At 40.9% G+C, this 13,142-nt stretch overlaps 1 protein-coding gene across 7 annotated transcripts in view; it reads right to left on the reverse strand.

Annotated features, from left to right (window-relative positions):
* Positions 1-13,142, reverse strand: part of CSNK1G1 (casein kinase 1 gamma 1) — a 218,325-nt gene that overhangs the window by 126,394 nt on the left and 78,789 nt on the right. For 5 of the 7 annotated variants that reach the window (XM_073012228.1, XM_008016306.3, XM_073012225.1 and 2 more), the window contains one exon: positions 8,770-9,170. In XM_073012228.1, coding sequence (XP_072868329.1) covers positions 8,770-8,950 — 181 coding nt within the window. In that variant the 5' untranslated portion in view covers positions 8,951-9,170. Of the gene's footprint in view, positions 1-8,769; positions 9,171-12,611; positions 12,732-13,142 lie in introns of those variants that run through there. The other 2 variants (XM_073012226.1, XM_073012229.1) reach the window with 2 other exon arrangements.

Raw genomic sequence — 13,142 nt, forward strand, 5'->3', positions numbered from 1 at the left:
AAATTATTGAACCAAAAAATATGACATAAATATATTGGGAGAATGTGGGCAAAGGTATGTATGTCATTAGGGATGGCAAGTGTGAGAAAATCAGTAACGATATCTAATATTGAAAAAAATCAAGAAATAATATTTAGAAATAAGGAGGTATCTAGAGGACACGGATAAAATAATTGAACCACTTGCCTATAGGGTTCAGGACTTTAGAATCTATGTAACCTAGTTATTTGAATTAAAGATAAATTATAAAAAATATTACATGATACTTTATAAAGTTATATATATGTGTGTGTGTGTACGTGTGTGTGTATATATACATTTCCTCTTGCCCTAGTAACCTCAACATAGAAAAAAGAAAAAGTTTGAATCAAGCCAGCATCACCTGCTCTTTGAAAGCCCACAACAGCTGACAGTAAGCTCCACTTTCTTTGACGAGAGCTTTGCCGCCTTCTGGAAAAGTAGCCCGTAAGTTCAGACAGTTTTTTCCTTAGGATGCATGATGACATCATGTAAATACTGCTTCTGAATCACCCTCATAAACACATCTTTCTATAAAACTTCTATTACCCATAACCATCCTACTTTCATAGTCCTCCTAAAAACTTCTAGCCAGACACGGTGCCTCACGCCTGTAATCCCAGCAATTGGAAAGCCAAGGTGGGCAGATCACCTAAGGTCAGGAGTTTGAGACCAGCCTGGCAACATGGCGAAACGCTGTCTCCACTAAAAATACAAAAATTAGCCGGGTGTGGCACACGCCTGTAACTCCAGCCACTACAGAGGCTGAGGCAAGGCACGAGAATCACTTGAACCCAAGAGATGGAGGCTGCAGTGAGCCGAGATCACAACACTGTACTCCAGCCTGGGCAACTGAGTGAGACTCTGTCTCAAAAAAGAAAAAAAAAAAAAAATTCCGGAATTGTTTGGCAAGCCTGGAAATTTTACCATTACATTCTCCTGGTTAACCAGTCAAGATGTCAATGCATAATCCTGCAACTATTATATCTGTGACACTTTGAAAATTACCATATTAATGCAATGTAGATTGTGTGTCAGCTAATGTGGTTAGAACTCTTCACTTCTACTTTATTTTGATGGATTATGCTATTGACAGAAATAATAATTCTCCAAGATCTGTTAGAACTGCTTAACCTTAATAAATTGTGCCTACGTTAAACTAGGGTGTAATTCCAAAAGAAATTTAAACTACGATACTACTACAAACAAGAATCTCATATACATCTGATATTGTTCCAAGAAAATTAAAATGTACAACAAAAACAAAAATAGACAAATGGGACTTAATTAAACTAAAAAGTATCTGCACAGCAAAAGAAATAACAGAGTGAAAAGACAACCTGCTGAATGGGAGAAAATATTTGCAAACTCTGCATATAACAGGAAACTAATATCCAATTACAAGGATATTATAGCATTTACAATACTAATTGTAAGAATTTACAAGGAACTCAAACAAACAACAACAAAAAAACCCGTATAACCCCATCTAAAAGTGAGCAAAGGACATGAACATTTTTCAAATGAAGACATACAAATGACCAAGAAGCATATGAAAAAACGCTCAAAAGAACTAATCAGCAGAGAGATGCAAATTAAAACCATAATAAGATATAATTTTATACCAGTCACAATGGCTACTATTATTATTTTTTGTTTGGTTGGTTTTTCCAATAAGCCTTTTACACTCTAAGGATGGCTATTAAAAAGTCAAAAAATAAAAGATGTTGGCAAGGGTGCAGAGAAGAGAGAACACTTACACACTGTTGGCAGGAATGTAAATGAGTGCACCCTTTATGAAAAACAGTATGGAAGTTTCTCAAAAAACTGAAACAACCATTCGATCCCGCAATCTCACTGCTGGGCACCTACCCAAAAGAAAAGAAATTATTACATCAAAAAGACACATGCACATGTTACGTTTATCGCTAAAGATATGCAAACAAGTTAAGTGTCCTTCATGGATGATTTTTATATATATATATATATAGTCATACACACACACACCCCACATTTTCTACACACACAAACACACACACACAGAGACAAGCAATGAACTACTATTCAGCCCTTAAAAAAATAATAAAATTTCACGTCTTTTGCAGCAACATGGATGGATCTGCAGGCCATTAACTTAAGTGAAACAACGCAGAAACAGAAAATCAAAAAACGCATGCTCTCACTTGTAATTGGGAGCTACATAATGTGTACACATGGACACAGAATGTGGAATAACAGACACCGAAGACTTAAAAGGGTGGAAGAGAGGTGAGAAATGAGAAATTATTTAATGGATACAATGCATATTATTCAGGTGATAGATAGTTATACAAAAAATCCAGACTTCACCATTAGGGAATATATCCACGTAACAACAACAACAACAACAAAATAGAATGCATTTTGTTTAAAGTTATAATTTTAATTTTTTTTTTTTGAGATGGAGTCTCGTTCTTGTAACCCAGGCTAGAGTGCAATGGCACGATCTTGGCTCACTGCAACCTCTGCCTCCTATGTTCAAGCAATTCTCCTACCTCAGCCTCCCAAGTAGCTGGGATTACAGGCTCCTGCAACCATGTCTGGCTAATTTTTGAATTTTTAGTAGAGACGGGGTTTCACCATGTTGGCCGGGCTGGTCTCAAACTCCTGACCTCAGATGATCCGCCCACTTCGGCCTCCCAAAGTGCTGAGATTACAGGAATGAGCCACCATGCCCGGCCAAGAGTCCTATTTTTAATCACTTAAGCAGAAGAATAATGACATGACTTCTAAAATTTGTTTTTGTTCCATCCACAGAAGCTAAAAATTTGTAAATTTATAAGAAAACTTTAACAAGGTTATAAACATATATCAACGTTTCTGGTTAATTAGGTGTTTGGCTGATACAGTTTCATTTGTTTAAAATACCATGATTTTCTAAGAAACTATTAACTTAAAGCAAACATTTGATTTTAAAATGCCTTCATTTTGAACTACAGAAGAAATACCTTCAAATTATGTTCCATCTTGGGCTGGGTGCGGTGCCTCCGGCCTGTAATCCCAGCACTTTGGGAGGCCAAAGCAGGCAGATCACTTGAAGTGAGGAGTTCGAGACCAGCCTGGCCAACATGGTGAAACTCCATCTCTACTGAAAATACAAAAAATTAGCTGGCTGTGGTGGCGGGCACCTGTAATCCCAGTTATTCCGGAGGCTGACGCAGGAGAATCACTTGAACCTGGGAGGCAGAGGTTGCAGTGAGCCAAGATCGCGCCACTTCATTCCAGCCTGGGCAACAAGAGCGACTCAAAAATAAAATAAAATTATGTTTCATCTTAAGCCTGCATTCTCTCAGATGATTTTCAAAAATGTTTAAAGCAGCAGAATCACACGTTTCAAACAAAATCTTATTGAAAACTCAATGTATAAAACAGATAACATAGAGAGTTCTGCCTGCTCATTTTTCTTTTCCGATCGACTTGGAGTGGAAAATAAGGGATCTAAGACTGTGGGATATAATACAAAATGAACTGCTTTAGATAGTACTCATCTGTAAATTGTTAATACTCACAACTGCCAAAAAAAGAATGGCTAGCAGCAGAAATTAAAAGTTCCAATTTAGGCTGGGCACGGTGGCTCACGCCTGTAATCCCAGAACTTTGGGAGGCCGAAGTGGGCAGATCACAAGGTCAGGAGATCAAGACCATCCTGGCTAACACGGTGAAACTCCGTCTCTACTAAAAATATATTAAAAAACAAAATTAGTCTCGCACGGTGGCAGGCACCTGTAGTCCCAGCTACTCGGGAGGCTGAGGCAGGAGAATGGCGTGAACCCGGGAGGCGGAGCCTGCAGTGAGCAGAGCTCGAGCCACTGCACTCCAGCCTGGGCGACAGAGTGAGACTCTGTCTCAAAAAAAAAAAAAGTTCCAATTTAAGTTCACAAGTGACGGCTCAGTAATTCAGAACAGGAAAGAACAACAGAACAGCCTGTCATATAAACCCTATGTCAATCACAGAAATAAGTGTCTTACTTTAGAAGCCATGCAGGAGTGTCACAAAACAAGCTGCTACCCTTAGCCAATTTATTTACCTTTGTCAGAAGTATCCTGTGATAATGCATTTTTGCATATTTCATCAGACACCAAAGATGGAAAAGATCAAAAAGGTCAATTTGTTGTGCCTTCATTTTCCTGTATGCAAGTAATAACATCCTCTCACCCTATCCTACTTCAAAAGGATAATATGAATATTATTAAAATTATATGCCTGCCTCTCTAGTCTAACAGGTCTCCCATAAACATACGTGCACCCCTATGTGGATATGAAAGAAATATCACTGGCCGGGTGCAGTGGCCCATGTCTGTAATCCCAGCATACTGGGAGACTGAGGCGGGCGGATCACTAGGTTAGGAGATCAAGACCATCCTGGCCAATATGGAGAAACCCCGTCTCCATTAAAAAAATACAAATAATAATTAACTGGGCATGGTGGCGGGCGCCTGTAATCCCAGTTACTTGGGAGGCTGAGGCAGAAGAATTGCTTGAACCCGGGAGGCAGAGGCTGCAGTGAGCCAAGATCGCACCACTGCACTCCAGCCTGGTGACAGAGCGAGACTCTGTCTCATAAATAAATAAGTAAATATCACCTATCTATTTATTCTTGCAACTAAGAAGAAAAACACTAGCAATTATTTGTACATTGAGGATGTATATTTTCTTAACTCCGGAGGAATATAATCTTATTTTGATGTTTACATGATTCTTTCCAGGCCTGATTCAGCAGAAGGCTCAAACCTTTAAAAATGAGAAAGTTCTCACAAGATTCGCCATGTTTTTCAGTTAGTATCAATCTGTAAAATCTGTTTTCATCCCATCATGTCCTGCTACCTACATAATCACTATCCATCAATTTTCCCTTCTCTTAAATCTTCATAATTCTCCTTTCATTGAGGCAGTACACAAAAGACTCCACAGAAATAATCTCTCCATTGAAAATGGGCAAAGGCCACATAGAAATAACTCTTTAAAAAAATAAGCAAATATATGTAAATATGTTTAACTTCACCTATGAACACATACACATTTAAGTGATACCATTTTCCCTTATCAGACTGGCAGAGATGAAAAGATTCTTGATATTGTTTAAGATTTCTGAAGTACTGGAGAAAATGAGCCGAAGGACACACACACACACAAACTGAAACATCTTTTTGGAGGATAAACTGACAATGTGTAACAAAATTGCAAACGTACATATCCTTTGACACAAAAAGTATGCTTCCAGGATGTAGTCTAAGAAATTAAACCAACTTCAAACTACCAGGATATCGAGTAGACCAGTGCCAGCCCGTGGCCTGTTAGGAACCAGACTGCATGGCAGGAGGTGAGCACTGGGTAAGCAAGCATTACCGCCTGAGTGTCACCTCAAAGATCAGTGGCAGCACTGGATTCTCATAGGCGTGCAAACCCTATTACTGCACATGTGAGGGATCTAGACTACATCTAATACTTGATGATCTGAGGTGGAACAGTTTCATTCTGAAACCATCCCCCACCCCTGGTACATGGAAAAACTGTCTTCCATGAAATGGGTCTCTGGTGCCAAAAAAGTTGGGGACTGCAGGAGTACTGTATTAATCATAATATTAAAAATACAAAATAATTTGTGTGTATATTGATAATGGCTAAACTGAATAATATAGAAATATTTAAAATTGATAAGATATATTTAAGTTGAAACAAGATGTTCATCTCTATTGAGCAATAAAAAAAGGCTTTTATTTATTTTTTTTTTAAGATGGAGTCTCACTCTGTCTCCCAGGCTGGAGTGCAGTGGTGCAATCTCAGTTCACTGCAACCTCCGCCTCCTGCCTCAGCCTCCCCAGTAGCTGGGATTACAGGCACCCACTACCATCCCCAGCTAATTTTTCTATTTTTAGTAGAGACGGGGTTTCACCATGTTGGCCAGGCTGGTATCGAACTCCTGACTTCAGGTGATCCGCCCACCTCCACCTCCGAAAGTGCTGGGATTACAGGCATGAGCCACCAGGCCCAGTCATAAAAGGAGTCTTAGAGCACAATTTGATTGCATTTCTAAAATATGTACTAATACACATTTTTGAGCTCTAGAAAATTAAACCATCATTAGTGGTTATTGCCACAGACACCTCCAAAGTAGAATTAAAAAAAAATTTTTTAAGTGTGTGTGTGTTTTTTTGTTTTGTTTTGTTTTGTTTTTTTTTTTGAGACAGAGTCTTACTCTGTCGCCCAGGCTGGAGTGCAGTGGCCCACGGTCTCTGCTCACTGCAAGCTCTGCCTCCCGGGTTCACACCATTCTCCTGCCTCAGCCTCCCGAGTAGCTGGGACTACAGGTGCCCGCCACAATGCCCAGCTAATTTTTTGCATTTTTTTTTTTAAGTAGAGATGGGGTTTCACCGTGTTAGCCAGGATGGTCTCGATCTCCTGACCTCATGATCCGCCCACCTCGGCCTCCCAAAGTTCTGGGATTACAGGTGTGAGCCACCGCGCCCGACCATTTAAGTGAATGCGTGAGCTATGATCATGCCACTGCACTCCAGTATGGGCAACAGAGCAAGACCCTGTCTCAAAAAAAAAAAAAAAGAGACAATAAGAAGAAATGCACTTGGCTGTTTGAGAGACTGTGTGTCTAAGAAAGGAAATTAGTTTAGAGAAGCAGGGCCTTGTAGGTGGTAGCCATGATGGAGGCCTGACTGCACCTGCCTTGACTTTGGAATTTTGTAGGTTACAATCTTCTCCTCGGTAATATTAGAGCAATAAAATGATGGAATGCAGTATGCAGCCCGCTCTATTGTTAGGAAAAGGCCAAACAATTCTGAAAGTATCTTTTCTAGATACAAGGCCATAACAGTATGGTCCCAGGGCTAATGAAAACTTGACAAGCAGAGAAGAGTAAAAGCACCTGAAAAGAAAGACAAGTTCTTCTGACTAGAACTTGTCAGAAGTTCTAGTAAAACAGTATGAAATTACACATCTTACTCCTATCATAAGTAGCATCTGCTGGCTTTGCTAACCTGAACACAATTCTGAATATAAAGATCCTTTCATTACCCTAATTAAATCCTGAATCTCCAGGTTACCAGCCTTCTAACAGTAAAAATAAATCCATTCTCATCATTCTTAAATTCAAATGGTCTCTGACTAGTATGGTGATGTTTCTCCAAAGTTCTCTATGAGGGATCAGAGGTAAGATTTTGTCCATGTTCTCCATGCAGGACCATCACAAATAGCAGAGGTGGTCAGGTGCAGTGGCTCATGCCTGTAATCCCAGTACTTTGGGAGGCCGAGGCAGGTGGATCACTTGAGGCCAGGAGTTCGAGACCAGCCTGGCCAACATGGCAAGAGACCGTCTCCATAAAACTACAAATAATAATAATAATAATAAGCTGGGCATGGTGGCACATGCCTGTAGTCCCAGCTACTCTGGAGGTTGAGGCAAAAGAATCACTTCAACCTGGGAGGTGGAGGTTGCAGTGAGCTGAGATTGCACCACTGCACTCCAGCCTGGGTGACAGAGCGACACTCCATCTCAAAAAAAAAAAAAGGAAGTAGCAGAGGTAAAAACATAATTACATTATGTTCCCACCCTCCCACCATTCCCCACAAGAGCCAAAGTTTCTTAAAATGAGTCTTCATATTAATCCACAGTCTCAAGAGCTATGAAGAAAAAGAAAATACTTTAGCCTCAAAGATGACCTTTCCACATTCTCCAAGCTAATCTCCAACTTCATATACATATATACATATATATATATATATTTTTTTTTTTTTGAGACAGTCTCGCTCTGACACCCAGGCTGGAGTGCAGTGGCCGGATCTCAGCTCACTGCAAGCTCCGCCTCCCGGGTTTACGCCATTCTCCTGCCTCAGCCTCCCGAGTAGCTGGGACTACAGGCGCCCGCCACCTCGCCCGGCTAGTTTTTTGTATTTTTTAGTAGAGACGGGGTTTCACCGGGTTAGCCAGGATGGTCTCGATCTCCTGACCTCGTGATCTGCCCTGTCTCGGCCTCCCAAAGTGCTGGGATTACAGGCTTGAGCCACTGCACCTGGCCTAACTTCATATATTTATATGGCCTTCTGTTTTCTCTATCCCACTCATCAAGGGAGAGCCATTAAAAAGTATATAAATGGCTGGGCGCGGTGGCTCACTCCTGTAATCCCAGCACTCTAGGAGGCCGAGGTGGGCAGATCACGAGGTCAGGAGATCAAGACCATCCTGGCTAACCCCATCTCTAATAAAATACAAAAAAAAATTAGCCGGATGTGGTGGCGGACGCCTGTAGTCCCAGCTACCTGGGAGGCTGAGGCAGGAGAATGGCGTGAACCCGGGAGGCAGAGTCTGAATTAAACCAAGCCTTATGCCCTTCTTAAAGGACCAACAGCATCTGCATCACCTGGAGTTTGCAAAAAAATGCAGAATCTGGGGCTCCACCTCAGACCTCCTAAATCAGAGTCTGCACTTTACTGATACCTGTATGCAACTCTGTGTTCATCAGAAAATCTCAGAACTGGTAGAAAATTTAAAAGCCCATTGCACACACATAAAGGCAGATGAGCCCTGGAAAACAAATAATTGATAATGACCATAGTGCCCCTTCATAAATTATTTTCTATAACAATAGGTTCTCCTTAAGAAACATTTCTTGCAAAACTATAAATGGCTTGTCTTGAAACACACCAAGGCTTATTATAGGTATTGCTGTTAGTAGAAGTCACTGACATAACCAAATTCTTACCTAATCTGAGCTCTCCGAAGTTCCCACACCCTATCTTCTTGCCAACCCTGAAGTTGGGTCCCACCATAAGAACCCCAGAGGATGACGAGGAGCCAGATGGTCGAGAGCAGTGTGCACTCCTTTGTGCCATGGGTTTAGTTGTCCGTTGTCTTTCATCCTTTTCCCTACTAGGATGGTCCATGATCCTACAGGACAGAGTCTCCGTACAGCAAGTAGCTTCAGTGTGTATACCTCTCTTCAATACAAAAGTATGTCCAAATAAATTGTAGTCAGAGAAAGGTAAGGAGTTCTTTTAGCACCATATTTGTTTCTAATGTATCTCCGGGAGATGAAAAACCATTGATTTGTTCCCGTAGGAAATGTAGTCACTAGGTCTCAGGCTTAGTTGAACATCTTGTAACCTAGGTAAAAATCAAGAAAACACGTAGTTAAAAATTAAATTTTAAAACAAATTCAGAAAGTCTCTACTAAGTAGAATGAATCCTATCCAAAGGTGAGCAAAATGCATAGCTTCCTGAAATGGGTTTTGGTTTTCTATCCTCCAACAGTTTAACATCTAGATTAGTTATTCACATGGTATCATAAGCTCAGGAGGCTGCAAACCATAGAAGCTAAGGAAACACACAAGCCTTAAATATAAAATGCTTTCTTCTAGTAATGTACATATGACCAAAAAGAAAGACAATTGTTTTTTTCATCACTGGCTAACAGAAATACATAGCAGTGCTGAAACCAAGTTAAAGAAACTGAGGACGATTTAATTTTAGCTCTTCCTTTTAATTTTGCCAAGACTTATAAGAAATTAGACTATTTACTGCCCCATTCCCCTATCTCCACCATTTACCAAGTACTGGCAAGAATTATGTATTCTACACTTACCAATCAATACAGACAACCTCTATGAAAGAATTTCCAAAACTCTATTGGTATTAAGTAGTCCTAAAGTTCTGAAAAGCTAAACTTTTGGTGGTTTTTGCTGTATACTGAGTATGCAATGACAGAGCGCCAAAAAGAGATCCTTTGCAGAACCCCAAAGTGAAAACAAAGCAAAAAAACAAAAACAAAAACAAAAAATCTTTTTTTTTTTTTTTTTTTTTTTTTTTTTTTTTTTTTTTTTTGAGACGGAGTCTTGCTCTGTAGCCCGGACTGGAGTGCAGTGACCAGATCTCGGCTCACTGCAAGCTCCGCCTCCCGGGTTTACGCCATTCTCCTGCCTCAGCCTCCGGAGTAGCTGGGACTACAGGCGCCCGCCACCTCGCCCGGCTAGTTTTTTGTATTTTTAGTAGAGACGGGGTTTCACCGTGTTAGCCAGGATGGTCTCGATCTCCTGACCTCGTGATCCGCCCGTCTCGGCCTCCCAAAGTGCTGGGATTACAGGCTTGAGCCACCGCGCCCGGCCAAAATCTTAAACATAACATTCACCTCTACCAGAATTCTGCAGTATCCAAATTCAAGACTGAGCCCAGCACAAATGTTTGCAATGAGATAATTTTGATGCTATATTTGATTATCCACGTGAGTATTCTTAACCAAAAAAAAAAAAAAATACTGTTACCACTAATCACATACTAAACACATATTTATATTTCACTTTCATAAATGTTTTCCTTAAAACTTAAGGGAAGAAAAGGCTGGGTGCGGTGGTTCATGCCTGTAATCCCAGCACTTTGGGAGGCCAAGGCAGGCAGATCACCTGAGGTCAGGAGTTTGAGACCACCTGGCCAACATGGCAAAACCCTATCTCTACTAAAATTATAAAAATTAGCTGGACATGGTGGCAGGCACCTGTGATCCCAGCTACTCGGGAGGCTGAGGCAGGAGAACAGCTTGAACCCAGGAGGCGGAGGTTGCAGTGAGCCAAGCTCGTGCTACTGTATTCCCACATGAGTGACAGAGTGACACTCCAAGAAAAGGAAAGAAAGAAGGAAGGGAGGGAGGGAGGGAGGGAGGAAAGAAGGAAGGAAAAAGACAGACGGAAAACTTAAGAGAATTAGAACAAATGTTTGGTTATCATCACCAGTTACACAACAGAGCAAAGATGCCCACACTCTAAACTTCCTGAGGATACCTGTAATTCCCTACTAAAGTAACAGGCAAAAAGCTGTCAGCTGACTGTACAAGTGGGCACATAATCCAATAATACAATCTGTTTGCTTTATTTATTTACTTTTGAGATGGAGTTTCACTCTTGTTGCCAAGGCTGAGTGTAATGGCAAGATACAGGCTCGCTGCAACCTCCACCTCCCAAGTTCACGTGATTCCCCTGTCTCAGCCTCCGAAGTAGCTAGAATTACAGGTGCCTGCCACCACACCCAGCTAATTTTTTGTATTTTTAGTAAAGATGGGGTTTCACCATGTTGGCCGGGCTGGTCTCGAACTCCTGACCTCAGGTGATCCACCCATTTGGCCTCCCAAAGTGCTGGGATTACAGGCATCAGCCACCGTGCCTGGCTTCTGTTTGCTTTATTATAGTTTAAATAAATTGTTTATTTTCATTTTTTGTTTGTTTTGCTTTACAATAGATTTCCATTTATAATGTATATTCTGTAAAGGAAAAAAAATCAAAGCAATGAAAGGAGGTCAGCAACTACTGAACTTCCTACATGAACAACATTAAGAATTCATATTTCCTTATTGTTTCTCCTATTTCCAACTATATCCACTATCCCCTGATTATCCTGGTCTTTAATCCAAATCCCTCAAATAATATTAGAAAGAGAAAAAAACATCATAATTATTGGGAGTATATCTATGTGTGAGACTGCCAACTATATTTCCTTCCATTATAAGTTAATATGAGGACAGAGGCAGAATGTGTCTTAGTCCAATTCAGTCAATTTATAAGTATTCAATGAACTCACAAATTTTCAAAAATTATCACTACGATAGCCTCATTTATGAGATTTGGAAACTGTATTACATTGTCTATTTCTCTTCACATTTTTCATTTTTGCTCACTCTGTTTCTTCCAACAAATGGATGTTATTTTTATAATACTTTGCATTAATTTCTTCCATTGCACTTAGACTAGTATAACATTAGGTGGACTAATCACACATAGCCCTCATTATCCATGTTTACTTACATGTATGTATTAGAAGAATTAGAATTCTAAAAACCTGTAGAAGCCAGGTGCAATGGTATGTGCCTACAGTCCCCAGCTACTTGGGAGGCTGAGATGGGAGTACTGCTCAAGCCCAGGAGTTTAAGGCTGGAATGTGCTATTATCATGCCAGTAAATAGCTACTGAACTCCAGCCTGGGCAACACAGAAAGACCCTGTCTCTAAAAAAAAAAAAAAAAAATTAAAAATTAAATTTAAAAAATACATATTAAAAATTAAATTAAAAAAAAAAACCCCTACAGAAAGCCAAAAATTGTCTGGGCGTGGTGGCTCATCCATGTAATCCCAGCACTTTGGGAGGCCAAGGTAGAAGGATTACTTGAGCCTAGAAGTTTGAAATGAGCCTGGGCAACATAGGGAGACCCCATGTCTACAAAAAATTTAAAAATTAGGGCCAGGCACGGTGGCTCATGCCTATAACCCTGGCACTTTGGGAGGCCAAGGCGGGTGGATAACCCGAGGTCAGGAATTCAAGACCAGCCTGGCCAACATGGCGAAACTCCGTCTCTACTAAAAACAAAAAAATTAGCCAGGCGTGGTTGTGCCGGCCTGTAATCCTGGCTACTCGGGAGGCTGAGGCAGGAGAATTTCTTGGACCCAGGAGATGGAGGTTGCAGTGAGCCGAGATCGCGCCATTGCACTTCAGCCTGGGCGACAAGAGCAAAACCCCGTCTTACGGAATAAAATAAAAAAAAATAGCTGGGCATGGTGGTGCACACCTGTGGTCCCAGTGACTTGGGGAGGCTGAAGTTGAAAGATTGCTTGAGCCTGGGAGGTTCAAGGATGCAGTGAGCCATGATTGTGTCACTGCACTCCAGTATGGATGACAGAGCAAGACCCTGTCAAAAAAAAAAAAAAAAAAAAGTCAAAAATCTCACTCAGCTGGGGAAAAATGTTCATAACATCTACTTGTAGAACAGAACAATCACTTTACTTCCCACAACCATGACAAAAACTGACACTAAAGGTGCTGTGTCAATTTTCTAATCTATGCATGGGACATAAGCATTGTTCAATCTATAATTATGAAAGATGAGGCCGGGCACAGTGGCTCACGCCTAAAATCCCAGTACTTTGGGAGGCCGAGGTGGCCAGATCACCTGAGGTCAGGAGTTCAAAACCAGCCTGGCCAACATGGTGATGTCCTGTCTCTACTAAAAATACAAAAAAATATTAGCCAGACATGGTGGTGGGTGCCTATAATCCCAGCTACTTGCGTGGCTGAGGCAGGAGAACCGCTTGACCTGGGA

Source organism: Chlorocebus sabaeus, chromosome 26 (assembly GCF_047675955.1).
Source record: "Chlorocebus sabaeus isolate Y175 chromosome 26, mChlSab1.0.hap1, whole genome shotgun sequence".
NCBI lineage: Eukaryota > Metazoa > Chordata > Mammalia > Primates > Cercopithecidae > Chlorocebus > Chlorocebus sabaeus.